At 41.7% G+C, this 27,467-nt stretch overlaps 1 protein-coding gene across 4 annotated transcripts in view; it reads right to left on the bottom strand.

Annotated features, from left to right (window-relative positions):
• The window catches only part of ptprz1b (protein tyrosine phosphatase receptor type Z1b), a 68,269-nt gene that overhangs the window by 9,074 nt on the left and 31,728 nt on the right, over positions 1–27,467 (bottom strand). For 2 of the 4 annotated variants that reach the window (XM_086268105.1, XM_086268106.1), the window contains exons 3-18: positions 13,396–13,575; positions 11,664–11,815; positions 11,481–11,576; positions 11,266–11,332; positions 9,801–9,958; positions 8,650–8,800; positions 7,581–7,765; positions 6,474–6,600; positions 6,234–6,286; positions 5,402–5,875; positions 5,059–5,242; positions 4,514–4,717; positions 2,344–3,744; positions 1,267–1,411; positions 1,088–1,176; positions 911–996 (exon numbers count right to left, since the gene is read on the bottom strand). In XM_086268105.1, the coding sequence (XP_086124231.1) occupies positions 911–996; positions 1,088–1,176; positions 1,267–1,411; positions 2,344–3,744; positions 4,514–4,717; positions 5,059–5,242; positions 5,402–5,875; positions 6,234–6,286; positions 6,474–6,600; positions 7,581–7,765; positions 8,650–8,800; positions 9,801–9,958; positions 11,266–11,332; positions 11,481–11,576; positions 11,664–11,815; positions 13,396–13,575 (3,752 nt within the window). The remainder of the gene's footprint in view (positions 1–910; positions 997–1,087; positions 1,177–1,266; positions 1,412–2,343; positions 3,745–4,513; positions 4,718–5,058; positions 5,243–5,401; positions 5,876–6,233; positions 6,287–6,473; positions 6,601–7,580; positions 7,766–8,649; positions 8,801–9,800; positions 9,959–11,265; positions 11,333–11,480; positions 11,577–11,663; positions 11,816–13,395; positions 13,576–27,467) is intronic. The other 2 variants (XM_086268108.1, XM_086268107.1) reach the window with 1 other exon arrangement.

A 27,467-nucleotide genomic window follows, 5' to 3' on the forward strand; every position in this document is an offset into this window, starting at 1 on the left:
ATGATGGACAGACAGACAGACAGACAGGGAGTCAGTGCAGGTACAGGATATAGGGGTTCAGATACACACAGAGAGGTGTGTTTAAAGTCCACAGCTCCCATCTGAGCTGTGGACTTTAAACCTGCTACTATGTAAACCATGTTTTGTTATTTTACAAGTATAATTATAAATCAGGCTAGTTTTAATGTAATGATATAGAGAAAGTAAGCAAATGTAAGTCCCCCTGGCAGTAATAAGGGAGAAGTAAACTTTATCTAATCCTATCTGTGTGTGTTTCTTAGGAGGTTCATGCTAGGAAACAGGGGTGACTAATGCCATGCAAATGTACCTGTTGAAATTAATCCATGTGTTTCTCTCAAACCATTAACCAACATTCAGATATGTCAATACTCCACATAAGACTAATATCTCTTTCTTCACATTCTAAACAAGCTAAAATGGAGATTTTAAAAGCCTGAAAGTCAACAGGTAGTTTGCAAGTAGCTGGCCTAGCATTGACAACCTGTCTTTCAGTTGTAAAGTCCAGTTTTCAGGTCAACAGGTTTAAATTTAGAGTCTGGTGTGAGAAGAAAGCTGCACGGTCATGGTTAGTACCAAAACCTTCCTGCATGTTGATGTTGCACATGGGCGTTACACATCAACGCCATGCTAAATGATCTGCCTAAAGAACGTGATGTTAATAGAGATATGGAAGAGCATTAAGGGGCTATGACAAATGAAATACTTATACACATGGACCAGAGCTAGGTGATCTATTTATATGCTGGTTACATTTTTGTACAAATCCAAAAACAAGAAAATTTTTGTAAGTCTCCTAAAAGCGCAAACATACTGTAACTCACTAGGTTTTTTTTTAAAACAAAAATATCTTCTTCTGAACTCAAACACTGTGACTGGAAATGTCACCGACCTCAAATTCCTTGGAGAAAGTGTTGGTGGTCTGGAGCTCCATGACATGCTTCACAAACTGCTTCACTGTCAGCGGCTCGTGACCATCTGGAACACAAGACTGAATATTAACTACATCCTGGTCACCTCAGCCTAACAGTTACAATAAGACTACTAGGAGATCCTTTGAGCATGTCACCTGTGGCCAACAGCAGGGGTGTAGATGGAGCAGATACAACTTTAGGCGATGTGTCATCTGGGTAGAAATTAGCTGCCTGGAAACAGTTTCTGTGACATACACACAGACATAAAATCTGAAGTAAAGTGCAAGGGTGCAAACTATACAGACAGGCACAGTATGTTTAAGTTGGCACGTACCTCCAGTAGATGAGTATTCCCACTAGTACCAGCAGACAAAGGATGGTGAGAGTGGATACGACAGCCAGAGGAATGACTGTCCTCTTCTCTCTGTCCACACCCTCAACAAGTCCGACCCGAGACTCGTGGCTGCTGTTGCTTCGCTCTGTAAGAGAGTAGAAGACAAGTTTGAAAGTCAAGAATGAACTATGAATTTAAATTGCTATTATTTACAACACAGAGCAACAGTTAAGAGCACAAAAAAACTTTACATAAGAATTTCAAACTGTTCCCCAAAGGTTCCTGTGAAAAACAACTGGTCTGGAATTAAGTGTGGATCTAATGCCCACTTTTGGACATAAGTAATCATACTTATAAAGGTGGGATTGACTATATTCCATTTAAGAGGAGCTGTTAACAAAGCTTGTCTCAAATCACCAGTGCTTTTCCTACCATCAGAAGTCTGTTATCATCTTCTAAGATGACATATCTAGCATGTTTTCAAACTGTTTCCTACCATGGATGTATTAAGAGAGCTGAATATACTATCAATCAGATTTCCTGTCTTGCCACAGAGAAGTGCAATTTTCTCCTCGAACTCCTGAGAAAAAGCTCTGGATCTTCACCTGCTAAAGATTCAGACCAAGCCAGAACCAGTTGTCAAACATTGTAATGTGCTGTCTGCAATCTTACCACATAACGCATAGTCAGTTGATCCAGATTTAACTGTCCGTGTCTCCACCAGTAATATTGCTTCTGTATTCTACTTGATTATTGACTCTGATCAAGGTTAAATTAAGAGAAGTCCACCACCTCAAACCTCAAACAATGGGCTGACCTCCCAGCCCATCGTTCCTTCAGTGGGCTGGTTTCAGTCATTATGCAAATATACTGTTTATAAGGTTGGGGAAACCTGCAGTCAGCTGAGACTGAAGAAGTTACTTGGATGAGTGACGAAACGTTTCTCCCACTGAAAACGCTACGTCCAGATGAATCAACTTTTGGAGACCTCAAACCTAGTTAGCTGAAATTGGACTTGTATGCATGTCACATTCCATAACAAACAGCCAGGGCTGTGTCAAATACTACAGTATTTACCTTCCAGTTGCTCCTCCGTTGCCTTGTCGGTGTCCGTCAGTCTGACCAGAGGAACAAGAGGTCCCAACTCAGGGTTACTTGCACCATCAAACAATAACCCATCTACACTGGAGAACTCGTGCACACTGTCTTCAGCTATGCCTTCTTTGTCCTCTTTAGTACCTCCTTTTAAGTGTTCTTTATTCTCAAAAGTAGATTCAACCCCTAAAAATGGACCTATAAGGCTTTTGTTTTGATTGTGTTTATAAATTCTGTCACCATGGCCTTGTTCTTCACTGTGGTCAAATAGTATGGACTCTGCTTTTTCACTTTTTGAAAAATTGCCTTTAAGACCTTTGGCATTATTGTCACCTACAGTTCTAAAACCCTTTTTACTGTTATTAAGTACCTTTAGATTTTCTCTAAAGTCAAGCCCATCATGCTCCCCAGAGCCACTGACATCCTCAGCTCCACTTCCGCTATCACCATATATTGTCGTTCCTAATACACTTACCACTATCTTTTTTTCTTTCAGCATCTCCTCAATATTTCTTAAACTCTCATTTCTTACTCCCCTTTCTCTTATATTTTCTCCTTCCTTTCTGTTTAGCTCGCTTTCATTCTCCCGTATCTCATTCTTTGACTCTTTTTCATTCTCATAGTTTTTGCTTTTTGTTACATCTCTTTCATTGATCACTGATCTGTCATTATCAGTGACCATCTTAGTTACTGCTGATCTACTTTTGTCCTCGAAGCTAATAGTTGAAATGTCAAACACTGAAAATTCAGTTTTTACTGCAGCAGCTTCATTGATTTCCTCATTGAAGCCATTGCTGCCAAGGCCAGAGCCTGATCCACTGTCTTCTGCTGAACTTTCTGACAAATCCAGACTTTTGGAATTAAAGAAAAATGTTATTGCACTGACATTGTAGTTATCAATTTGTTTATCCGCCCTGGCTTCCATTTCTCCTATCTTGCTATCACTTTGAGAATGAGGAGACTTGTTTTTTTCTCCATCAGCAGTGTTTGTTTTTGATGGGTTTATGGTACTCCAACCAGAATTAGGAAGGGAATAAGTGGCAAATAATTGATCATGTGAAGACGTGGTAGAGAATTGAGGGTTTTCTACATCAGTCTGCAAAGGAACAAAAGTGGGCTCTTCAGAGGACTTGTCATTATGATGAACGATAACACCACTTTTCCTGTTTTCATGGAGGGCAGGAAAAAGATGGAAGATGGCAGGGTCTTTGCTGAAGGGTGTCTGTAATGGAGGGATTACACTGGATAAATCTCCTTCAGCAGAAAATGCCCATTCAGAGACTGTTGCAAGTGCAGGGTTGATGATAATTCCCTTTTGAGTGTTTTTGAAGCCAGACGAGGCATCAATGGTCGAGTCTTCAACCGTCGACGTGGCTGTATTTGCTGCAAAATATTGCAAAGTCAAAAAAAAAAAAAATCCAAGACAGAAAGCTTACAGAAATATCTCCTTTCATTTTGTGTTTCTCAAGCCAGCAAAGATGGAAGCAAAGGAAAGAACTGTTCTTCATTGAGTGTGCGAAAATTCTCCATAAAGGGTACTAGCAGATGAGGCACCCTGGAGATGAAGCAAAGCCTTCATTCTTTAAAGAGGACAGAGGAAAAGAACAACCACCAGAGTGCGCTGTTGAGGCGCAGAAAGAATTCAGACACAGAGAAGGAGTCCCAAAGCAGACAATAATCACCAAGCTCGAGTGGATTCAAGTAGATTACATTGAGCAAGGAAAAAACTTGACCTTCTTGAGGTATGTGCTGAAAGATTTGCAAGAGTCAAACATATTTAATTTCCGGACCAAAAACCAAAGCAAGAAAGGAAGCTGCTGATCATCACTCTAATCATCAAAGCCAGCATAATTTTCCTGGCCATCATAATTACCACCACCACATTATCCACATCATGTCACTAAACAACTGATCAGAGAGCGCAGCAGTGATTAGCTACACAGCCACAGGCCATTAGAGGAGAAAAGCAAACAACCACCACACTTAAATCCAGCTTTCCACCACAGAAGAACTTAATCATGTTCCTATGCATTAAAATTCATCAATATGACAATTCACAACTGCTTTTATTAAGACCTGGAGATCAGTTTTGGTGTTTTATTTTGTCTAATGGTGTGTTTGATTGATTCCTAGAGAAGTTGTTACATCTCACCATTGAACATGGGCTGAGTCGTATGCATCAGCACTCTGAGGAGAGAGGAGGTAGTGAAGGACTTGTAAACTGAATCGGCAAGTGTGTTGCTGGGGGTCGCCGTCTTTTCTGTGATCCAGAGAGATGAGGAGGGTAGCGTTTTTGGCAGGGGCTCATTTACAGGGGCATCGTCATCTTCAGAGGGCGGCGGGAAGGCTTCGTCCACTATATAACGGACAAAATGATAAATAAGAAAAGATGGTGTAAACTGAACCTGTCTCATTCTCAATATGTCTCATAAGACACGTTGTGCCGAAACGATGTTCCAGAAGGTCTAAATGTTCTACAGTGATTATAATTTCAGGTTTAGTTCATTTTAAATGTAGACAAACAGTTTCAAACTGAAACTAAACAGTAAAAGATTTACACCACTTGGCAAGTGCCCAGCGGACTTAATCTTCTGTTTGTACCTGTTAGATTAAACTCCCTCCTCGCTCTGCGTGACAAGCTGCAATAGCAGAAACAAACAGAAAGAAACAAGAAAAGCACTTATTCTCTGATCTGACCTGGCACTGCAGAGGCAGGCGTCGTTGGAGGGGAGGTGATGATTTCCTGTGGAGAGTTGTTGACTGTGTCTTCATAGAAGACATCTGTGATGTGGATATCCTCCATAGGAGTTGTGTAGAGCTCTGGTGAAGCAGAAGGGAGGCTATTTCCACTGGCTTGCTGTGGTGGGCCTTGATCTCTTGTCTGCGAGCAAAAGATACAATGGATAAAAGAACAGATGAAGAACTGAATTAGGTTGAATGAAAAAAATTGTTGCTGCAAGTAACAGTGAGTCTTTATGTTTGTTCAAATTAAAAGTTTTAAAGTGAAAAAATCAAAGTAAATTGCGGTATGAGCAACTACCTCATGTGGCAGCACTGACAGCGATGCCTCTTCTGTGATTTGCCGGCGAATTGCTGGCAGAGAGGTTGTCCGAACAACTGGAAATAGGAAGCCTGGTTGTTCAGTTAGCTCAGTGGTAACCCATATTGCGCTATTGCCCTCAAAGCCTGCATTAGTGAAAGGCTGGTTCATCATCTGGTCACCTTCAATCCAGTTCTGATCCACATCATGTGATTTTTTACCCTGTTTCTTTCTGACATTCTGAGAAACTGGGGCCTCGGTGGGTGTCTTCGGGGTTGGAGTGGTGCCTTCTTGGACTGGAATGTTCTGGCTGGCTTGGGTTCGGTCTGTGGGCTGGTTCTCATGATATGAAGGTTGGTTCTGGTAAACTCTGGTCTGCTCCAGTGGAATCGCCTCCACTGGGCTGTTGTCCTCTGAAGCTAAATGCATCGGATTCTGCTTCACTGGCTTCTCCCATCTGACTATGGACGAAAGCTTAAAAGAGGAATAAAAAACAGGTATGTCATGTGTATACTGTGTTTATAGGAAATTAGAAACAAAAAAATGAAGGAGTTTTACAATTTCACCTCTTCCTCCTGAAAAGAGTGAAAAATTACAGTAGGATTACTGTTTTTTCTGGTAATCCCAACTCAACATGTCCCTCAAAAAGTCCCTCACAACCTTTTATAAAGCTCTCACAGCCTCTACAAACATAATTACATTAATCTGCATAATAATTAGATGCACTGATTTTATTGCCGACAGGTCAAAAGTCAGCACTGCAAAATAATTGCACAAAATTCAGCTCAATTATGTGGTCAAGTGAAAACACAGATAGCTCAGACAAGCTTACCTCCCTGTTTCCTTCCAAATCCTTTGTGACAGCTTCAGGGTCAGAATCGCTTTCTAAAACAAGAAGGAAGGAAGGAAGAAAGGAAGGAAGGAAGGAAGGAAGGAGGGAAGGAAGGAAGGAAGGAGGAAAGAAAGAAAGAAAGAAAGAAAGAAAGAAAGAAAGAAAGAAAGAAAGAAAGAAAGAAAGAGTTAGCATGTAAAAATGTGCTCTCACCAGGAGCATGCTTGTGTGTCTTTGTACCTGGGTCTTCCAATGGCATGTCCACGATTATCTGGTCGCTCCATCGTCCTCTGAGTCCATTGGTGCAAACAGCCACCACCTGGACCACATAGCTGCTGTTGGCCAGCAGGTTGGAGATGATGGCACCCTGCAAATTTACATGTTAGACTTATGTTAGATCCTTTCAAATGGACCCTCATTACCAGGCCTCTGGAGAACTTCAAGACATGTTGGCTGTGTCCAAATTCAGGGGTAGCATGCTTCGAAGGACCCTACCCTACGTGGAGTGGATAGGTTGGGTCCTTCGAAGCATGCTACCCCTGAATTTGGACACAGCCTTTGAGGAGGTAATTTAGCCATTTAAATCAGCTGTATTGGATCAAGGACACATCTAATACCTGACACCGGCCCTTGAGGCCTGGAGTTCCCCCACCCCTGCTCTAAGTGAATTCAATGCGAATCCTCTTGAGTCGAACCGAATGTCTTTTTACAATGAATCTGCAGTCACAATGACACTTTTAGTATCTTAAAGATATACTTAACCCTCTTAACAGTTACTAAGTATCTATTTGCATTTATCTGCCTGTTCACTTGCTTCTTTCTACACACAGTCACTCATCTTTTTTCATGTACTCTCTCTCAGAATTACCCACATGGATGACACATGACTCCTGGATGTCTTTAAGTATAAGGAAGTTAAATTCACCACCACTATCACACTAAAACAAATATGAAACTACAAGTCGACAATAAAAAAAATAATAAAATAAAGACTGGAAATGAAAATCTCCGAAATCTGAAAATCTTGTACTCTGAAATACAAATACATGGATATTGTTAGTCACAATAAGGGATGTTCAGTGACTCACTGACAGGCAAAAACTGACTGTCACCACCAACAGCAGCAGCTGAACTATGTGAGAGATACATGGAGAGGAAGAGCAGATGGTAGGAATGCTTGATTTTCACCAAAAGTACAGGAAATTACTGTAATTTCTATCGGTTACCTATTTATCAGTTTAATATTGCTGTGTGGACAGTAGATAATAGTACAAAACAACATGAAATTACACATCCAGGCGCTGTTTTTCAGCATTTTGTGGAGAGATATAAAAAGATCTTGCATACCACATCCTGGTCTCCGTCGGTCCTGTACTCCTGCTTGCGCTGGTCTTGGCCCTGCAGCTTCTGGTATGTGACAGTGTACCAGTCGATGGTTGTGTCATACACTGCACGGGGACGCTCCCAGGTCACCATGATGGTGGTGTCGTTCTGAGCATCAGCCTGAACATTCTGTGGCTCAGAGCTGCAAGCTGGAGGCAGTGCACAGAAAGACAGGTTACTAACAATTTTTATGAATAGCATGCAAGAAACTTTTTTAAAAAAAGAATGAGAAATAAAGAGATGATAGCAGCAACTGCAAGTAAACATCAAGTATGAGCACACATAAACGTTCCCCACATTGAGTTCTGAGTTTCTGAGGCAACTTGATATTAATCAGCTGCTGAAACTGGGAGGCTGAGTGTATGCGTGTGTGCATGGGTGGATGAATTTGTTACAGGGACAAAAAAAAGCCTTTCTGAATTTCTGAAAACGTTATTTCAATTTCAAAAAGAGCTGCAAAATAAATTGCCTGCACTGAGAGAAGCAGGGCCACTGAATTACAAAGTCGAGCTGCTTGGCAACCCAAAAGACCCACTTTATTTCAAGGTCCCCTTTATGAAAATGGAGAGTGCGGTGAATTGTATCTTTTGATGATCATAATCAGGCTAGCCTTGAAGGACCACATTACAACCATAGTGGATGCAGAAGATGGGCAATATTTTTAGTGGAGTGAAAAAACATAAGATTAATAATGCAATACTTATACTGATCCCTGAGCGGTGATCCAATTTTCTCCTCCACGCACGCAAAATTTGGTATAAATTAGATTGGTGAAAAGCTTCAGAGACTCTGAGTCAAACTCTTTAAAACCTAATAAGGATGTTTTTTTTCACAATTTAAAATTATAGCATGCTGTATTGGGATGGGGGTGAATAGCATTGTATCTCAATGTCTTACTTTTGGAGACGCTGGTAAATGCGACTATTAGTGTGCACAGTAAATAATCATAAAAAAAACTTGTAAAAAGGTCAGTAAAAACACATATGATGGATAAATGGATGGCAAACTTTTCCTTTAGACTGTGATGACATACTGGGTGTGAGCACCTCCTCGACTCCAGTGTAAGAGGCAAACACCTGACCCATAAACTGCTGCTGCTGCTCTCTGAAGTTGTTCTGCAGGTAATCCGTCAGCATCACATAACCAGCCTGCTCCATAGTCATCACTTCACAAAACACCTCAAGCTGGTGGCAGACAGAAAACACACAGAGTTAAACAAAGAGAAAATGTTGCACATCTTCCTGCTAATCTCTATCAGGCTGCTGAAATAAACCAAAAGTGATGCTTCTGAGTGTTTCTCTGTGTGTGTTAAAGTGGCTTGTGTTGGTGCCAGGCTGAGGCAGAGAGGCAGCGCTGCTCTATTTTTGGTTAGCATGAATATGCCTGTGTCATGCCTTGCCACACTGTTTCAATCATGCATGCACTCACAAAACACACACAAATATTCATGTACAATACACACGCAACCATTCGCAAGGCCTCATTCCCTCTCCATTACTCTGCTGCAAAAGTGATGATTATTACACGGATCAATTCGTCAAGTCAGGGGTCCTTAAGCGTCGTCAGTCCAGAATCAAAATGTAGTAATGCTGCTGCGTCAGCCCGTGATGCCATGTTTACCGGATTACCCTGCTACAAAACCCTGCTCTGTGCAGTTTGACTTAATGTGTCACACTGCATCGCTTCAATGCAGCATTTTGTTTTATTTTGTGCAGAGATGTCAAAGACAATTGACCTGATGCCAACATCACACAACAACCAGACACAACTGCAGGCAGTTCTGCTGTTTTGTTCATGCACATCATGTGCTGTGCATAGGGCACCAAGTGCTGGAGGGGACGCCAATACAAGATAATGAGATATATATAAATGACAGGCTGACACAGACCTGTCTCTGTATGCGAATCTCAAACCTGATCAGGTGATAAAATAAATAACAGTAGCTGAATTTCTTGCTTGTAGCTGTTTGTAGGAGTCTTTACTTCTGACTTAATTAAATACCAAAGGTCCCGAAATTTAAACACGTAGAAGCATCAGCATTTTCATGATTATATAAATAATGCTGTAATGTATATTTGAATGGTTTTATTCTATGTAGTATTTTTTTTTTCTTTTGAATAAATAATTCAGTGTTACATTTGGCCAGTTTTGGGGGTAAGCGTGTGTGTGATTCAGTGTACTTACCTGTGTTTCCGATATGGGCACAACATGCTTAAAGACAATCCATTCCACCATTTCAGTGCATGGGGGGGAAGTCAGTGAGCCGTTGTAGATGTAGTATTTGTCTGTGTTATTTGGCAGCAAGGACCTCAAGGTGAATGCCTCCACTGACCCACTCTTACCTTGCAAAAAACAACAAATAGCAAATCTTTTCTACAAGCTGCAAGAACATCTTTAACATTTTAAAAATATCCCTAAATGTTGTTCTCTGGTCATTTATAGCACTCCTTCATAATTTTTCTCAGATTCATTCTGGTTGTCGTGCACTGTTTACCTCAGCTGTATGTATGACTGCAGTCATTCTGAGGCTGTGAAGGTTTGCAAAAGAAGTCCCATACGAGTCGATGAGTCAATGAAGCTCACTTCTGTTTAATAACAGCTGCACTAAGGTGAGTTGTTGATATTCTGAACTTTTCTGTTGGTAAGCACTGTTGTTTTTGCTGCTGTTAGCTGCTGTTAGCCTCGGTCAGTTGCTGTTATCAGTGAAACTTTCTTTAAAGCGGATCCAACATTGTTAGATTTGGACACTTAACAAATAAACTCTTATACAGTTTGAGAATGTAATTTACCTGGGGTTAATGTTTATCAGAGGGGAAGTGTGATTTTATTATGCTCGAGCCTAATGCATAACTTTAGCTAATAACTAGTTGTTGTTACTGCTTATCTGGCTTGTTTTGAGTTGGTCTGGAGACGGAATGGAGTCTAAGCAGTCTCATAATTAATAGCAATAATACTGGGAGTAAATGAGCATTTCTATGCATGTTTTCATGTATTAGAGCCCTGACTTCAGCCTAGGAGGTGATGCTTCTGGTGAGGAGAAAGAAGATTGAGGTAGAAATTAAGAAATAAGAGGGGAAAAACAGCAGTGGTGGAGTAGGCAGATAAAGAAAGACATGATGAGAAAAAGATGATGAAAATATTGTAGGGTCTACCTTACAATATAAAGCGCCTTGAGGCGACTGTTGTTGTAATTTGGCGCTGTATAAATAAAATTTAATTGATTTGAAAATATGTTAAATGGTCACAAGAGTTTTGTGATCTTTAAATTTAATTTATAAGACATACTACATATGTGGACAGTCTCTAGTCACACATATAAAACATGATAAGGCAGAACAGTGATGTCTAGCAGCGCTGCTTCCTATGTACTTTTAATGGATTAATTCTTTTTGAGAACACAAAACTTGCTGTAAGAAGTAATTTCACACTATTTGATGTATATTGAGTACAACATTCTATCTGAGCTCAAAAGAAAATATTTACTGTACCTTTAAGTGAAAAATTGAAATTAGGCCTGCTTTCCCTGATTACGTGTTTTGGGTTATATTTGCTAAAACATACGCTTTTGTTTATCTCTCGATTTGATAGCTTGATATTTAATGTTCATTGTTCACAAGCTGCAATGCACTGTCCTGTAGCTTCAACCTACCAAACCTGCTGACAGTGTTAATGGCTTCCACAACAGGAATTAAGTTCTCATTATCATCCAAGCTAATCTGCAGACAAAAGCACAAGCTATTATTGAGGATCACATAGACAAACAATGACAATATTACATTTACAGTATCTGAGGAGAAACCGATTGGACCCTAATAATGACACTTTAGTTATCAGGTGATCAGGTCAGTTATCAGATCAGCCTACCTCAAATAGCACAGCTAAGGCAGCCACCCTTCCTTCTTTCTCTATAGCTTCATCCAGACTTTGGAACTCCTCTGAATTGTAACAATAGATCTGCATCTGATCCATAAGAGACACAAAAGTTATCACGGTGTAAGGTTATTGGTTAAAAAAGCCAAACTGATGCTGTGCACCACTGTCCTTTACCTCCAGAGGGTATTTCATTCCATTCAGACTGTGTTCAGACCCATCTGATGTTGCATTGCAGCGACCCCAGTGGAAGGTGATTCTGCCAACACGAAACCTGGACCTCAGCCCTCCGCCACTCACAAAGAACTCCCCATCCACATCGATTGCCACTAAAATGCACAATAGAACACAAGTTTAAAAGAGTTTCACAGAAGCCAAAAAGGCCGATCATCAATCTTGTTTAGGCAGGACTCATTACTTATATGTATTCAGTCTCTCCTAACTTCAAAGTATGTCTTTAATGTTTGACAGCCTAAGCAACAGATTAGACAGTAGTAACTTTTAATTCTGAAACATACTTCTCACCTCATAAAAATTAAAAACTTCATGTGATCAAATTTGGCACAATCACCCCTTCAAAATTATCTTCTAAAAAAATTAATTAAATAAAGAAACACTTTTTAATCCGAGTTTAGCATCAAGCCAGTTAAACCTCTAGCATATTGATCTGGTTAGTTAAGTGGGAGAGGGAATTGTTAATCAGTTTCAGCTGCGCTAGAGCAGCAACAATTTAAAAAAACAATAACAATTTTTTTTGTCATAAGCACCACAAGGCTGGGCTCGAACCTACTTAGTTACAGTGTTAGCATTAGCATTACGGTCTCAGAGAAGAATCAATATGCCAGTGTTATACTGGTTTAGGTGCTCACACAGCATACTGCTACCAAGCAGAACAATCACAAGCACGGGCTTATGAGATCAAAATCTGATACATCTGAGGCTGATTGGTTAGGTTCCTGTCATGGCCCATCAGCTGAATACTGGTGATCACCAGATCAATTGGTATATCACTTTCTACTTTGCTGAAAAATATCTCACAACATAATAAAACATTTTAATGAGACTCTGTAGGCTATACATTTCTCTCATGAAAATCCTGCCAGCAATGGAATATCTGTTTAATATGCAATTTCCTCTCAGACAGAGCAAGAAAGGATTAATTTTGGAACCATTAACATATACAGAGCGCACACAGAAGCACACACTCCCACAGCCCAGGCAGTATTGGAAAGAGGGTGATGATAGCTCAGCCAGCTTTCATTTGTTTATCAGACCAGACATCACTCCACATGTTGCCTCTCCTGCCTGTCTCTTCACATCGTCCTCATTTCATGCCTTCCCTCTCTATACGCTTTCCCTTTGCTCTTTTGTCGCCTCTTTTCTTTTGCTCAGTTTCATCTCTGCCTCTTGGCATCGATCTTTCTTTCTCCACACGGTCTCCCTCTGCTGCTGTCCCTCTAGTTGCATCGCTCTCAATTACTTAGTCTCTTTCTCTTCATCTTCCTTTGACTTGTTCTCCTTTAAATCCTAGCTGCGCTCTCCTTCATTAACCTCAGAACTGTGAATCATTTTTTTTGTGGTATTTAGAAAGTTAAGCTTATTTCCACAGCCAGAGATTAAGATGTTGTAATTTCGAGCTCCACGAGTATGTCAAAATCATTGCCGTAAATTGAACTGACCATATATTGTATCTCTACCTCATGTGCTCGCTACTTTAATACTTTAATAAGCTGGTGAAATAGTTCAGTAGAGATGAACTGGCTTGTCGTTGGACAGGACAGAATATTTTTTTAAAGAAAATTAAGAAACAGCACTGGTTAAGGTAAAAAGATAGATGCTGGAAATTATACGTATTAGGGTCAAACACAAACAAAAGCACACAAGGGACAGTAGAGGGCTATCAACATACCAGTCTTCCCGTTGTTGTGAATGGTGGTAGACTCTGCTGTCAAGCTGTTCCAGCCCTCTAGCTGTAGATTCTGGTACTGCAGCCTAACCTGGGTAAATGTCTCGTCGATGTCCACAGGAGACTGTCTGGGACTGTTACAGGATGGATACTTCTTACCCCACTTGCGCTGGTTTAGGGTACCTGTATACAGTATGGAGAAAGTGGATTAGTGCTCATAAAAGCTATTAAAGTACAACTGTTACCACCAGACAATATTCACACGAAAGGCAAGGATTACACCTGTACATTGTGGTGTCACAAAACTAAAAGGTAAAAATACTCAACAAGGTCTCATATATCATAAAGGTAAAAAGTAATACTAAAAAAAGACAAAAAACAAATCATCTGATATCACCAACACGTTCTTATCCCATAACGTAACATACGACGCCATGTGACAAATGTCGATATGTTACACTTTCGGCCATCCAACCTGTCTGTATGTTACGTGTTCGGAAACACGAGAACCATTTGGAATGAATCTACAGATGTATATTTATTTTCTCATCAATAATCGCTTTGGAAAACACTATCTAATACGATTAAGATTGTGGTTAAGGTTAGGGATAAGGTTATGGTTGGGTTAGGGCTGGAATAAACAGCTGGAACATGTGTTACCGCCAGAAGTGTCATTCTGTTGGATTCCATCCACAATCCGGTGCTCCTCATAGGGATGCGACAGGTTACCTTTCACGTTTCTATGGGATGCCTCGAGACGTGACAAATCGTTGGTAATGTTATGCGTTGAGAATGAGAACGGTCTCATACCACTGTTAAAGGTATTATTTTTCATTTTTGGCTGATCATTACAATTTAAATGAGTGCTAGAATAACAACTGTACAAAAACAGTAGTTAATAACAGTTGTTACTAAATGTAACTCCTGTTCTGTGAGTAGGCACAAGGCCACTTACAAGTTTAATCACTGAATGTGTGGACCCAGAAGAAAGAAACCACTTCTGCTTTGTGCTAAAAAGAAATCTTCCCTTTAATGTACAGTTCAGTATATTGCGCAGTAATGTAATGTGTACAGTACAGTTTAGTGGTCCATTCAATTAGAATGTATTGTGTCAGTTTCAATTTTTAGTCAGTTCAGAGCAGACGGTCAAACTCAACAGTAACCAATTGGCATCAGTCAAACTTTATGCTAGCATTTTAATTACTCTATATTTTAATATTGATGTGCTGTGGTTGAAGAGATGTCTTTTTTTAAACAAGACTGTATTTTTCACATATAAAGATTAAAAATAAAAACTAAACAAAAACACATTTGTAGTGAAAAATGCAACATGAATAATCCCAATGAGGTAAACCAAAAGCAGCATTCCTCTTTTTTGAGGGAAGGAGTTTTATGCTAATTTTCACCAGCTCAAATGTCTTTGTGCTGTGAATTATTATTTATGAGACCCTGTCAGAATGTACGTATATGATGATTTTCTGAATTTATCTACTGCATGACACATACTCCGCATTTAAATCCACCTGTATAATGACTGTTTTCTGCTTTGGCTACATTTGCTTCATATTCAACATTTATTTAATTTTGTTCATGTCTGAACTGCACCTTTGTATTTATTAACAAGATATATGTGCAAGTGGTTAAAACATTACTTGTTATGTGCAACTTATATATTACTAGTCATGCATTCAGGCACACACAAGTACATGTTTCTGCATAAATAAATGTTTTAATTTATTGTGCATCCAAATCCATGACATTTACTCAGTTCCTCCAGGCATATCTAGGGAAACGCTCGTTAAATGCATTTATTATGCTGACTAAACTTACTGAGCTTTCTGCAACGCTGATAAATACCATAAAAGATAGTACTGTAAATATCATATTTTACATAGGTTTTACAATAACAACTGGGACTTTACTTCATTCTTTTCAATCTGATCCATTTAAAAAAAAAAAAAAGATGAATGCATCAAATATGCATCTTTACCAATAACAATTGAGCAAAGACCTATTGTGAGAATTAACATTTCTGCATAATGAAATTGCATAACTAGACGCTTCTTTTCTAAAATATAATCATTAGCATGTGTATACTTAGTATAGTATAGTATACAGTAAAGACAATAAGTCTAACGAGGTCAGAGCAGATGGTTTAACTGTAACTTGTCACACATGACCAAACAGCTATTGGCTTTACATTCCTGCTTGCGTGTGTGAGCATGTGTGTGACGGAGAGAGCGTTGATCGAAATCGATCGCTGTGATCCTTGTTTCGCTGTGCCCTCTTTCAACAGCTGAATACAGAGGGTGAAGGCAGGTGCTTTTTTTCTATCCAAAGATGCCACATGTACGATAAGCAGTTGTGTTACTTTTTCCTCTAATGCTGTCGCCCGGGGACACAGCTGAAGCGACATTCACTCAGCTGTTTTCCAATATAATACAAAATAGAATTTTTCAAACCACTGAAGGGGATTCAGTCACCAATCAACAACCCATTTTTTACAAGCTGAGATTTGTGACCCAATTTGTTTGTGCACTGACCACTCAGAAACCCAACACACAACAGCATCTATCTCTGCATCAAGTATAGATTGACATATGACCTTCAGTATCCGAGTATAATGCTACACCAAGAGACTGTGGAGACTGAAAACCTCCGAGCTACCTCCAGCTCCACTGAGGAATTATCGCATTCTCCAGCCATTCTACCAGTGTATTAAAATCAGCTAAAGGGAGCGCACTTAGTGGCTGCCAGTGGTGTCACCTTATAACCTGGTTCACAGTCTTGGTGTGTGTGCTAATGGGTGTATGACAATCAAATTGTAAAGTGCTTGAATAACAAGCACAATATAAATGTATAGCTGTTTGCCAAGTTTAAACAAGCAGTAAATGGGATGATTTTTCAGTGTTTGCTGGTGAAGCTAAGATAAAACAGTGGTATCATTCTTTCCAAAAGAAATATTGGACTGTCCCTTAAAGACTCTTTAAAGTGCAACTGTGATTTAAGCATATTTTAAGCCTTTACATTGGCTAAGATTTGAACACACAGTATCTGTCACCAAAACCTCAAATCCTACTTTACTTCACTGACTGCAGGCAATCAAAGTGGAGTGCTCTAGTTAAAAGGTCAAAGCAGAATGCTGGTCACACTGTTATTTTGGTCCCAGGTTTAATGACATAATTTTGCATTTATTCTTTATGTGCATTACTGATGTTTGTTCACACGTGGGTGTCGGAGAAACGTCTCTATGTATCAATAAGCACATCACCCCTACAGCTTCATCTGTCAACATCATAAAACATACACACATACACAAAAACAAACAAACACACACACACTCACTCTTCTGACATAATGCTACCATGGCAACAAGTAGCTGACAGGTTGGTGAGAGGAATAAAAAAAAAATCCCCTGAAGCTAGACTTGGAGTCTTCATTTGAATCCATAAATACTCACTCGCACACCAGCTCACACTCGGTAAAGGAGTCAAACAGATGATTAAATATGGAAATTACATTTCATATCTCTGAGTTCCACTTGCTTTTTCAGAGTAATACCAGAAAAAAGTCAGCCAATGCTGCCAGTGCTACTGGCTGTTGTTAAAATCATATAATGTATTTTTTTTGTCAACATGTGTTTTTCATGTTTTAATTTTTACAACTTAGAAAGATGAATTTTAATGATTTCTACTCATTCATATAGCATACCAACACAGCCACCACCACAGACATTAAGGCAAAACTACCCTTCAGCCTCCATTGACATGTAACCTCAGTAAAAAAAAAAATCCTGATGAATTTAGAGTCTCAGATAACAATGTCAAGTCTTATTAATTTTAAGGTGGAGATATGAGTTTTTTTGGCAAGTTAATAAATGCAGTAAGGTGCGCTTTCCTACAATCTATCTGTAACAGGTAAGAGGAATAATGGTATTTACTGTATTCATTCTTAGCAGAGTGGCACAAGTCCTTATATTCCATTTAAATTGAAGCTCTAATAAGTTTCCTGTGCTCAGTAATACAGTGTTTTTATTATTTCTTACCGAGGTGTTGTAGAGCAAAAATATTTGACCTAAGTATTTATTCACTGATGGATTTTTTAAACAGGAATAAATATGACTAAACACGACTGAAAGCCAACAGTTTGTTTGACATGGACAGATCCTTGATCTTATATAAAAAAAAAAAACTTTAGTTACCCATATTTTAAACCTCTGGGGCCTCATTCATATCGCCGGCATACACACATAACCAGGTCTGAAATATGTATAAAACAGTAGTGTTCTGTCAGGGTCTTTCTCCTTTCATCTCAGTATTGTGTCAGAAGTCTTCTCACACATCTATTTCCATCACAGGTGATGGATGGGAGACTAGCATAGTAGACAAGCTGCACTTGAGTTGAATGGAGTTTCTCCTGTTGACCATCACAGCCAACATGTGTAACATATGTAACTTGTTTACCATGTTAGTAAAGAAAGCTTCAATGAAGGAGAAGGTAACTCCTCCTGTGTCAAACAGATTCCACAAACGCTTTCAGATTAGCATCAAGTTTAACCAGCTGTTTTTCTAATACAAATCCTACTGTAGATATTGAAAGTCAAAGGCTCAAGCCTTTAATTCACCTGTTTTTAAATAAATATATTTAATATACTTCGGTAAATCAAAATGTAGGCCTGTGTTTCTGAGCTGATTGTAAGCAGAATGTAAAGTGTTTAAAATGAGCTCACAATAATGCTAATCCATGTAACGCTGAGGAGGAATATTTATTTTTGCTGCTTTGTCTGGAATTTGCCAATAATACAGTTTTATTTGTAGTGAAGAGTTTTACATCCAACCATTTTATTGCTTCTTCTACTAAAGCAATGTTTCCATCACCTCACACTATTTTCAGCTAATAGTAAATGGCAACACACACACACACACACACACACACACACACACACACACACACACACACACACACACACACACACACACACACACACACACACACACACAGTAGTGAACATGCTCCAGGTACAAAACATGTCCCAAATTCTAGCATCTTTAAAAACCAACCTGATGGATGCACAGCTGGTTGAAAACTCATGACCCATGACAAAACACAAAAATTATAATACTGTATAACTGTTGTTTTGCATTGTGTGGTACATTTTCCTTTTTAGTTTGTCGTTGTTGTTCATAAAGAGAACAACAGGTTTTAAGCTGCTAAAACTGATTCATTTGCTTCGAAATAAGCAATTTGTAATTAATTATTAGAATTGTCATTTAGTCATCTCTGAACTAAAGCACCACAAAAGACAGATAGAAAGGAAAGAAATCATAAATAAAAGCTATTTTTCAGCCAAAAGAGCAGTCAGCTGTTAAAGTGGTCAAGACAGAAACCATTTACACCTGATGCTGCTGCTCCTTTTTATCCCCAGTCATTTGAGCTCACCTCTCACTCAGGGGAGGAGAGAAAACACAGGAGAGGAGGAGAGTGGATAGATGGCAGAAAGAAGAAAAGGAGATACAGCAGCAGAGGGCAAGGAAGCTAAAGTAAGAACAGAAAGAGGAGCAGAGAGAGGATGATATGCAAGACAAGTGGGAGGAACAGAGAAGCACAGAATGAGACAAAATGAGGACAGCAGTGTGCATATGTGCAATGAGGTACAGTGCAGATGTGTTTCAAACAGCACAGGATGTGCACATAGACGTATGGCATGTTTGTGTAGTGTGTGTGTGTCTGTCTCCCCTCGCCCACGTTTACACCAATTAAGCTCCCATGGACAGCATAAACACACAGAGAGCTGATTTCACTGTCTGTCAAAGGTTCTGCACTGCCGAGTGAGCGAAGTGTTCAGAAAACATGCGGGATTATTACTCTGAATAATGTAGGGCTTGACTTTTTTAGTGAGTGTCTGCTCCTGTTTGCATCACTGGCGGCAAAGATAACTGGATATGTATCAAATATTAAATACCGAAAAACGGCCTCTGGTTTAGTTTAACTCGCACTGCCTATTTCGAATCTGCATTATCGTCTGGCTGACATAGATAAAACACCAGTTAAACAGCTTAACCTCATTTCATGCACTGAGAGCCCACTATTTCTCAAAGGCCCTGGATGTAACATTTTATGTACTTAAACACGTTCTTATTGCTTTCATTACCCGCTGGGTTGTTTATCTTTTTTGGCAGGGTTTTTTTTAATCATTCTCTCTAGAAAATGACAGATATGAATGAGCAATTTTAACAAAAGCTGTAAAGCTGTGAAATCGATCTATTGTACTGTCAGTTTACTGTTTATTACCTCATATCAAACATGCCCAAAGTTTCTAACAATGAGGTCAGCATATGTGTTTTTTCTCTATGACCCCCATCCACCCTGCTGTTAAAATCTTCTGTTTGTAAGAGGCAACCAATGAGAAGAAAGTCGGATTAGATTAGTATGGGGGCAGGGAGTAGATAAAATGACTAAACCGAGGCCAAATAAAGATTATTTTGGACTGAGACTAATGTAAAACTATAACATGAAGCTGGAAATCAGCATAATTTTGGCAATGAAACTTCCCTACTTGATTAACTTACATTAATATTACTACGTTGTAGTCCTCTGAGTTTTCCGTAACCCTCCCAATTCAATGCAAAATCCTAGCTACGTTAGCCACTGTAGGAAAAACAACTATGGTTGTTGTTTGTCTGTAGTGAGTGTAGGAAGTCTGTTGCTGTTTAGATGCTAGAGAAGATTAAAACTTGAAAGTAACCCAATGTGTTAAGTGATGTTCACTTATGTCAGATGACAACAATACTGAGGTCCGATGTTGAGGATGTCCTGAACTGTTTTTAACCTCCTAAGGCCCGAACTCTTCCACAGCATGCATTTTTAATTTCTCTTTGATATTTGAGCTAAGACCCTTATGAAAAGGACACCGAGGGAACAGTTTACCCTGCCCGGGACAGGGTTACCGGGGCCCCGCCCTGGAGCCAGGCCCGGGGAGGGTGCCCGAGGGCGAGCGTCTGGTGGCCGGGCCTTAGTCCATGGGGCCCGGCCGGGCACAGCCCGAAGAGGAGACATGGGCCCATCCTCCCGCAGGCCCACCACCCGCAGGAGGCGCCATAGGGGTCGGGTGCATTGTGTGCCGGGTGGCGGCCAGGAGCGGAGGCCCTGGCGGACTGACCCCCGGCTGCCAAGACTGGCAATAGGGACATGGAATGTCACCTCTCTGGTGGGGAAGGAGCCTGAGTTAGTGCGTGAGGTTGAGAGGTACCGGCTAGATATAGTCGGGCTCACCTCTACACATGGCTTGGGCTCTGGAACCAGTCTCCTGGAGAGGGGCTGGACTCTGTCTCAGTCTGGAGTTGCCCCTGGTGAGAGGCGGCGGGCTGGGGTGGGTATCCTAATATCCCCTCGGCTTGCTGCCGGTACGTTGGGGTTTTTCCCGGTGGACGAGAGGGTTTGTTCCCTGCGCCTTAGGGTCGGGGAACGGGTCCTGACTGTCATCTGCGCTTATGCGCCGAGTGGCAGTTCAGAGTACCCAGCCTTCTTAGAGTCCCTGGGGGGGGGGGGATTGGGAGGAACGGCCTCCCTGATCTGAACCCGAGCGGTGCTCTGTTATTGGACTTCTGTGCTAATCACAGTTTGGCCATAACGAACACCCTGTTCGAACATAAGAGTGTCCATAAGTGCACGTGGCACCAGGACGCTCTAGGCCGTAGGTCGATGATCGATTTTGTAATCGTATCAGCAGACCTGCGACCATATGTTCTGGACACTCGGGTAAAGAGAGGGGCTGAGCTGTCAACTGATCACCACCTGGTGGTGAGTTGGATCAGGTGGCGGGGGAGGACGCTGGACAGACCTGGTGCACCTAAACGCGTAGTGAGGGTGCGCTGGGAACGTCTAGCAGAGGCCCCAGTCCGCGAGATCTTCAACGCACACCTCCGGCAGAGCTTCAACAGCATTCCGAGGGAGACTGGGGACATTGAGTTCGAATGGACCATGTTCAGCGTCTCCATTGCCAAAGCTGCTGCATTGAGCTGCGGCCGCAAGGTGGTTGGTGCCTGCCATGGTGGTAATCCCCGAACCAAATGGTGGACACCAGAGGTGAAGGGAGCCACCAGGCTGAAGAAGGAGTCCTATCGGGCTTGGTTAGCCTGTGGGACTCCGGAGGCAGCCGACAGGTATCGACAGGCCAAGCGGAATGCGGCTCGGGCAGTGGCTGAAGCAAAAACTCGGGTGTGGGAGGAGTTCGGAGAGGCCATTGAAAAAGACTTTCAGACTGCCTCGAAGAGATTCTGGCAAACCGTCAGATGTCTCAGGAGGGGAAAGCGGTGCTCTACCTGCACTGTGTATAGTGCTTACGGAGCGCTGCTGACGTCGACTGAGAAAATTGTCAGGCGGTGGAAGGAATACTTCGAGGACCTCCTTAATCCCACTGACACGTCTTCCGAGGAGGAAGCAGAGTCTGGGGATGAGGGGGATGACCCGCCAATTTCCGGGGGCGAGGTCACTAAGGCAGTTAAACAACTCCTTGGTGGCAGAGCCCCTGGTGTTGATGAGGTCCGCCCCGAGTTCCTGAAGGCTCTGGACGTTGTAGGGCTGTCCTGGTTGACACGCCTCTGCAATGTTGCGTGGAGATCAGGGGCAGTACCTGTGGACTGGCAGACCGGGGTGGTGGTCCCCATCTTTAAGAAAGGGGACCGGAGGGTGTGTTCCAACTACAGGGGGCTCACACTCCTCAGCCTCCCTGGGAAAGTCTATGCCAGGGTGCTGGAAAGGAGAGTTCGGCCATTAGTCGAACCTCGGATACAGGAGGAACAATGCGGTTTTCGTCCTGGTCGCGGAACACTGGACCAGCTCTTTATCCTCTCCAGGATACTTGAGGGTGCATGGGAGTTTGCCCAACCAGTCTACATGTGTTTTGTGGACTTGGAGAAGGCATTCGACCGTGTCCCTCGGGGTGTCCTGTGGGAGGTGTTGCGGAAATATGGGGTGTCTGGCCCATTGCTACGGGCCATTCGATCCCTATACAACCGTTGCAAGAGCTTGGTTCGCATCGCCGGCAATAAGTTGGACTCGTTCCCGGTGGGTGATGGGCTCCGCCAGGGCTGCCCTTTGTCTCCGGTTCTGTTCATAATTTTTATGGACAGGATTTCTAGGCGCAGCCAAGTGGCGGAGGGCTTTCGCTTTGGTGGCCTCAGAATCTCATCTCTGATTTTTGCAGATGATGTGGTTCTGTTGGCTTCATCGGGTGAGGGCCTCCAGCTCGCACTGGAACGGTTCGCAGCCGAGTGTGAAGCAGCGGGAATGAGGATCAGCACCTCCAAATCTGAGGCCATGGTTCTCAGCCGGAAAAGGGTGGAGTGCCCACTCCGGGTCGGGGATGAGTTCCTGCCCCAAGTGGAGGAGTTCAAGTATCTCGGGGTCTTGTTCGCGAGTGATGGGAGAAGGGAGCCGGAGATCGACAGACGGATTGGGGCTGCAGCTGCAGTAATGCGGACGCTGCACCGGTCCGTCGTGGTGAAGAGGGAGCTGAGTGTAAAAGCGAAGCTCTCAATTTACCGGTCGATCTACGTCCCTACCCTCACCTATGGCCACGAGCTGTGGGTAGTGACCGAAAGAACGAGATCGCGGATACAAGCGGCAGAAATGAGCTTCCTCCGAAGGGTGGCTGGCCTCTCCCTTAGAGATAGGGTGAGAAGTTCGGCCATCCGGGAGGGGCTCAGAGTAGAGCAGCTGCTGCTCCACATCGAAAGGAGCCAGCTGAGGTGGTTCGGGCATCTGACAAGGATGCCCCCTGGGCGCCTCCTGGGTGAGGTGTTCCAGGCATGTCCCACCGGGAGGAGGCCCCGGGGCAGACCCAGGACACGCTGGAGAGATTATATCTCTCGGCTGGCCTGGGAACGCCTTGGTATTCCCCCGGATAAGCTGGAGGAGGTGGCTGGGGAGAGGGAGGTCTGGGCCTCTTTGCTTAGGCTGCTGCCCCCGCGACCCGGCCCCGGACAAAGCGGATGAAGATGGATGGATGGATGGATATTTGAGCTGATTGGGACCTGATGAATGTAAAAACAAAGAATTACCAGATTTTGTTTTTATCTAATTTTTGTTTCTAAGAAAAATACGAGCCACATATGAGGATATTCATTTAAAATTTTGATAGAACAGTAGCAGTATTATGTCCTCGTAAGTGGATATCAGGCCCTTGTAGAGCAAAATTGAGTATTTTGGTCTAAATAACCCAAAATGTGATGTCCACATATGTGGACGCCAGGTCGTAGGAGGTTAAGGTAAGAACTTCTGTTTTTGCTGCTGTTAGCTGTTGTTAGTCAAACTTTCTTTGAAGTGGCAAATAGACTCTCATACACAAGAATGTATGCAAATTGTTTATCACATGTAAAGTCTATTTCTTTAGGACAAATGAGCCTAACAATACATGTCTGTATCTAGAAGTCATCAGAATCATCATCATTAGCTCAGGTCAGGTCATTATCAACCATCCTAGGGGGCGTGTCCCATTTAAAGCTTGGAACTGAATCGACACACTGGAATCTGGGAAATTCCTAATTATCATAAATGATTCCTACTGGGGACAAATAAGGTGAGTGTACGCTACCAGTAGTACCGTTGCCAGTATCCTAGCCAGCTAAATGTATCTATTTGTCCTGTGAGAGACTAATTAGTGATGAAGCTCCACACTCCACACATCTCTCTCTTTGATTAAGAGGTAAAACCTGTGAAGCTGGTTAATGACCTGCTGCATTTTTTATGTTTTTGGCCTTTTGTTTTGACAGAGCAGGCCCTTATCACAGGGATGCTAATGTAATCAAGCCACACACAAACGACAGAGGCTACTATTCCCGTTAATTAACCCTTCAATATGACATAGGTTATTCTGTATTACACTTTTTCTTTTCTTTTTTTCACTTAAATGACCTCGGACAAGAAAGCCAATTTTTTCTGTTGTTCAATACTGAAGAAATTTAAACTTTATATGCAGAACATTGTAGAATATTTTTAAGGTTATCTGCTATAAAAAGCCAGACCAGGGAAAATCTCCTTCATGTTTTTCTGTGTTTTATTCTCAGTTACTTTCACACAAAGGCATCTGCTGTGATTTTCACAATTCTGAAGAAGTCTCATGTGTATCAGTACTGATAAATGATCAGAATTATAATATTTCTGACTGTCTGAGGCTAAGTTGAATCGAATCGGGACTTTGAAAACCGGAATCGAATGGATTATAGAAATCAGTGATGATACCCAGCCCTAGTGAGCAGCCTAGGCACGACAGAAGTGGATGTAGCTGTAATAGGAAAAGAACTATTGCTAACTTTTCTGTTAAGTTAAGGCCTGATCCTTCTGAAATTCATAGCCAGTGCTCTGACACGGTGTCATCAATCTTTGAATGCTGAAAAAGCACAGTGTATCCAGAAAAACACATTAAATTATATAAATTATTAGAAAATAATTACGCCTAACTTTTTAAAGTTAGGCGTACCGGTACGCCCATGGCAAAAAGTTTGTCTAGAGCCCTGTATAAAGAGCAGATAACAGCGAGCACAGATCACTGCTATCGCACTGCAACTGTTATGTAGGGTTAACAGTTAAGCACTTTTATGCACTACAAATAAATAACCTTGTTCTCGTAAACCTCAATATTCAGTGGTGGATTTTACAATTAGAGAGCCATTCTTCTGTCTCAGCTGGAGTCAGGTGTTTCGATTAGCATCTCAGCTAGCAGTATCACTGATTAAAAGCTGAGCACACAAATAAGAATCATACCTTTGTGTGAGAGTAATTTTTATTCATTTGCGAGCACATACAGACTCACACAGACTGACTGACACAAAGAAGCGAGTCTGTAGCTGACAAGATCTGAGCCACTAAATGAATCCTTTCTGAATGACAGAGAATAGACTACACACACACACACACACACACACACACAATCGCACATCACTCATTCAACAAGATCGACTACAAAGACAGATTGTCACACACATGAGCAGCCAGCATATCTGACAAACAGACCCGTCAGCAAATTCAAAAAGAAAGCAAGCGGGTGGGGGGAGTGAATCAGAGTTCCCATATGAACTTTACGTTATCTCGATGACTCGATAAAGTGGTGAACGTGAGAAAGTCTTCAAACCGCCGCTTGCATAAATATTAAACACCAACTGGTAGACTGGCTCTCTGAATGAATTTACTATTTATCTGAAGTTTTCAAATAAAAATATCTGTATTTCTTACAGAAAACGAGATTCACTTTGACCACTAAAATTATTCACCTGTTGACCTGTGACTGCTAGGCAAAAAAGACTAGACTGGCCATGCGGGTACACATAAGCGTGAAGTGTGGCGTTTGAACATTTTTAAATGCTGAAGTCACCTCATAACATCTCCCGTCAAGGCTGTGTAGTGCTGCCAGTGCGCAGGGGGGGAAAACCCAAGCAAAGAACTCATTAACCCAACCACATACTGGTGAGAGCAAGTGAAAAGGAGAGAAAATAGGGAGTGCATATTGTGTATTTGTGAATAAAGAAGCACACCTCTGCATCATTACCTCATGTCTCCCACAAGGCTCCAAGAGCAGCCACACAGGCTGAGCAACAACTGGAGCAGAAGAGCAGCCGGCGTAAAGTATTTGGTGACTAAGAGAGCTGTTGAGAACATAGTGGGTGGTGAACACAAGCATGTAAAGGGAAAAAGAAACAACAAACGCATGAAGGAAGGGTGCAATGCACTGCTAGCTGCCTGAGAGATACTTAAATAACAAGGATTTAATGTTTTCTTCATGTCACAGTGGAAATGGCACAATGAGAGCTTTTAAACCGGGATCTGAAAGCTTGTTTCTAAAATTTTCACTCATCAGAAATAAAAGCGGTAAATAAGATGGCTGAGAATAATTAAAGCGACAAATCAGATCTCAGTGAGGAAACAAAATCATGCCTGATGTCTATACTGATGTGAACTGGGTCATGTGCTAGGAATGAAAGGATGCCACACCTTTTACTAGAAATATAAATGACCAACCTACAGAGGGCAGAATTCAAAGACACCTCAAAAATTAAAATGAAAAAATGATGTTCTGTGAAAAGCACAAGGTGCCAATGAGGAACCTGCCAGTTCTGATATTCTATGGCAGATGCCAATCGGGTTCCACGGTGCCAGGCAGCAAGCACACTAGAGGACCATCAGGCCTCCCTCATGAAGTGGCCAGGGGCCTGTTGAAGGTAATTTTGTAGCTCTGACGGGGCTCATTCTCTTCCTCCTTGAAAAAAATGAGCAGATATCAGTCCTGCAGATAGGTTGAGGACCTTCTATGGGTCTGTCTAGCTTTCCTAGAGTAGCGGTCTATTTCCTGGGAGACACAACAAACCTTCTGGCAATGACATATATTGATGTGCCACTCTGGAAGAGCTGGACTACCTGTACAACCTCTGTATGGTCCAGGTATCTCCTCATGCTACCAGTGCTACACTTACCCTAGCAGTCAGTGTCACTAGTGTCAGTGTAATAAGCAACAAATGATAAATAACTAATTAAAGACAATGTCGTTCAAAATAATTGCAAACGCAAAAGGAAGATAACTGGCACTTCTCACATTTAAATAACTACCACTGAAAGTATGGGATTAAAAAGTGTGTTCACAAATCACAAATACAGCAGTGGCCGTTTTAATCCCGAACAGTTTCAGTGTTGATTTGTCATCAGACAGTCAAAACGACTGAGTCTGGTGTGTCACAGAGTTACTTTTCTCCACTCTTACTAAGCACCTTGGGGAATAGGTTTCGCTCTACAATGCTAAAACATCTTCACCCCATTATGTAAGATACAAAGGAAAGACCTATGCTAGGTCTGGCACTTACGGAGCCCCTCTGATGACATGGTCCAAAAAATAAATAAATTGTGGCCACAAAATACTACTTTGTGCCCTCGAAATAGTATAACGTGCCCACAAAATACTTATTTGTGGCCGCGAAATACTATTTCGAGGGCAACGAATGTGGCAACGAATTACGCATTTGTGGCAACGAAATAGATAACGTGCACACATCATATTGATACAATTCCTGGACAGCTGCGTAGAGACA

The sequence above is a fragment of the Aulonocara sp. 'chitande type north' Nkhata Bay genome, linkage group LG17, assembly GCF_057382095.1.
Source record: "Aulonocara sp. 'chitande type north' Nkhata Bay isolate Kocher_YH1m ecotype deep benthic linkage group LG17, A_spYH_male_GT1.1, whole genome shotgun sequence".
In the NCBI taxonomy this organism is placed as follows: Eukaryota; Metazoa; Chordata; class Actinopteri; order Cichliformes; family Cichlidae; genus Aulonocara; species Aulonocara sp. 'chitande type north' Nkhata Bay.